At 50.9% G+C, this 1,919-nt stretch overlaps 1 protein-coding gene across 2 annotated transcripts in view; it reads right to left on the reverse strand.

Moving 5' to 3' along the window:
- NUP54 (nucleoporin 54kDa) overlaps positions 1-328 on the reverse strand; it is a 23,508-nt gene extending 23,180 nt beyond the window's left edge. Inside the window, exon 1 of one of the 2 annotated variants that reach the window (XM_014537901.1) lies at positions 134-328. In XM_014537901.1, the coding sequence (XP_014393387.1) occupies positions 134-200 (67 nt within the window). In that variant the 5' untranslated portion in view covers positions 201-328. The remainder of the gene's footprint in view (positions 1-133) is intronic. The other variant, XM_014537892.1, reaches the window with a different exon arrangement.
- Positions 329-1,919: the final 1,591 nt, after the last annotated feature.

A 1,919-nucleotide genomic window follows, 5' to 3' on the forward strand; every position in this document is an offset into this window, starting at 1 on the left:
CCGCGCCGCCGCCCTTTGCCGAAGCCCTAAAGTCTCCGCCCCGACAGGAAACCCCGGGAACCCCGAGCCGGAGAGTCTCGGATCGAAGCGGACGCGAGACCTCCCCAGGAGAAGGTCCGGGGGCATTACTCACCCGTGGGAGCTGCGGTGGCTGCAGCGGTGCCCGAGGTGCCCGAGGGAGCCCCAAAGTTGAAGGCCATGTCGCGGGAGCAAGGGACCTAAAAGCAGCTCCCGCGACACTCGGTGCACTCCGCTTTTTGGTCCGGCGGGGAAACTTCCTCCGGCTCACGGAGTTCCGCCCCTTTTCGGCCCTAGACTATGGGCCGGAACGCGGAGAGGCGTGGGGGGGGGGGGGCTTGGAGGGGGGGACACGCCCCGCCCGGGTAGCTTCCGGGGGCTTCGTGACTTCCTGCGGCGTGAGCGTCACAAGCAGGTTGAGCTGCCGCCGATCCGTCAGAGGCGCGCCGCCTGGGAGCCCTTGCAGACTGCGGGAGGGAGGTCCCCGGCGAAGATGTGCAGAGAGGGGTGTGTCAGGAAGACAGGGCGGGAGAGAGCCGAATCCTCCTCCTCCGTAGCGGAGCCCATGGGTAAAGCGGAAACTGGAAACTCGGGACGCTGCGAGTCCTGCAGAGTCCTGGGAGTGGGTATTTTTAAAAGTGGGGGGCGAAAGGGGTGCCTCTGAAAACGATGTCTCTCTAGCTTTTTTAATGTAACAACCCTTGTAGAATGACTTAATTCTAAATCTGTGTGCTTGTATAACTTTAATAAAAATGAAAATAGCAAAAAGCCATGGTAGCTATCAAAATTGCAAATGTCCTTGGACCTCCAAACGTTATCTTGTAAACGATTTGGCAAGATTATGGAATACGAGGTTACTCGTGACGGCATTGTTTATAAAACCAAATTATTGGAAACAAGCGGGTTGGCTTAAATAGTTAAATTTATACAAAGGAATACTCTTCAGACGTGAAACTGGAACTGAAAGTACAGGAAAGACAATTTAGAGCATTGCATTGGTATGCTGCAATTTAGTGGTGGGGGGGGGGTGGCTAGAATACATAATACACATACTGGTATAAAATATTCCTGGGAAGGTATATTTTTAAAAATGAGTATCTGGTGGCTTTTGGAAAGATGCACTGAGTGGCTAGGAGATGGGTGGAGGGAGACTTTCCATTATAAATCCCTTCTGTGTCTTTGGAAATGTAAATGGACGACCTATGCAGAATATTAAATGATGCTTCTAGTGGCAATTGCAGGAGTCCCAGTGAGAGCTCTGCTGTGTTCGGGTGAGGACAGTAGGAGCAGAGACTGAGAAGCACGCGAAGCGCTTGATGGATGGGATGCGGAGGGAAGGGGACGGAGAATGTAGCTAGAGTCCCTGGTTCCTGGCGTGTACAGTGGGTGAATTGAGATGCCATTCCCCAGCAATGGGAATTGGGGGAGAAGACAAGGAAAACCGAGTTCCTTTCTTTACTTGCTGTGTTATGGGTTAGCTCAACGAGATAGACCACCAACTCAGAATTTAAATTTTAAGAGCCTTTATTGAGCTGGCCAGCTGACTACCAGCTGTGTCCCTCCCGTAAGAGCCTCACAGCTTGCAGTGCAGACTGAAAGTACAGCAAGACCTTTTATCTGCAAAGTATTTTTTTAAAAAAGAAAAAAACAAACTGCAAAGCGGTTCATTAGCCGTTCCTGGTACTGGCAGGGTAAAAAGTTTACTTAAAATTTATGAGCAGGGTCACACCTGGCTGGGTTCAATCATAACACATTGCTTTTCTAGCGAGATAATTAGCAATTTTTCTCTCCCGTGATCCCTGCCCCTAGCACATTCTCTACTGGTCTTATGCCCGAATCAAATATTTGATTCAGCGTCCTCCTCTAAGATTCTGGAGTATTGGGTGTGTAGGACCATGAGC

Source organism: Myotis brandtii, unplaced genomic scaffold (genome assembly GCF_000412655.1).
Source record: "Myotis brandtii unplaced genomic scaffold, ASM41265v1 scaffold1038, whole genome shotgun sequence".
Classification (NCBI taxonomy): domain Eukaryota; kingdom Metazoa; phylum Chordata; class Mammalia; order Chiroptera; family Vespertilionidae; genus Myotis; species Myotis brandtii.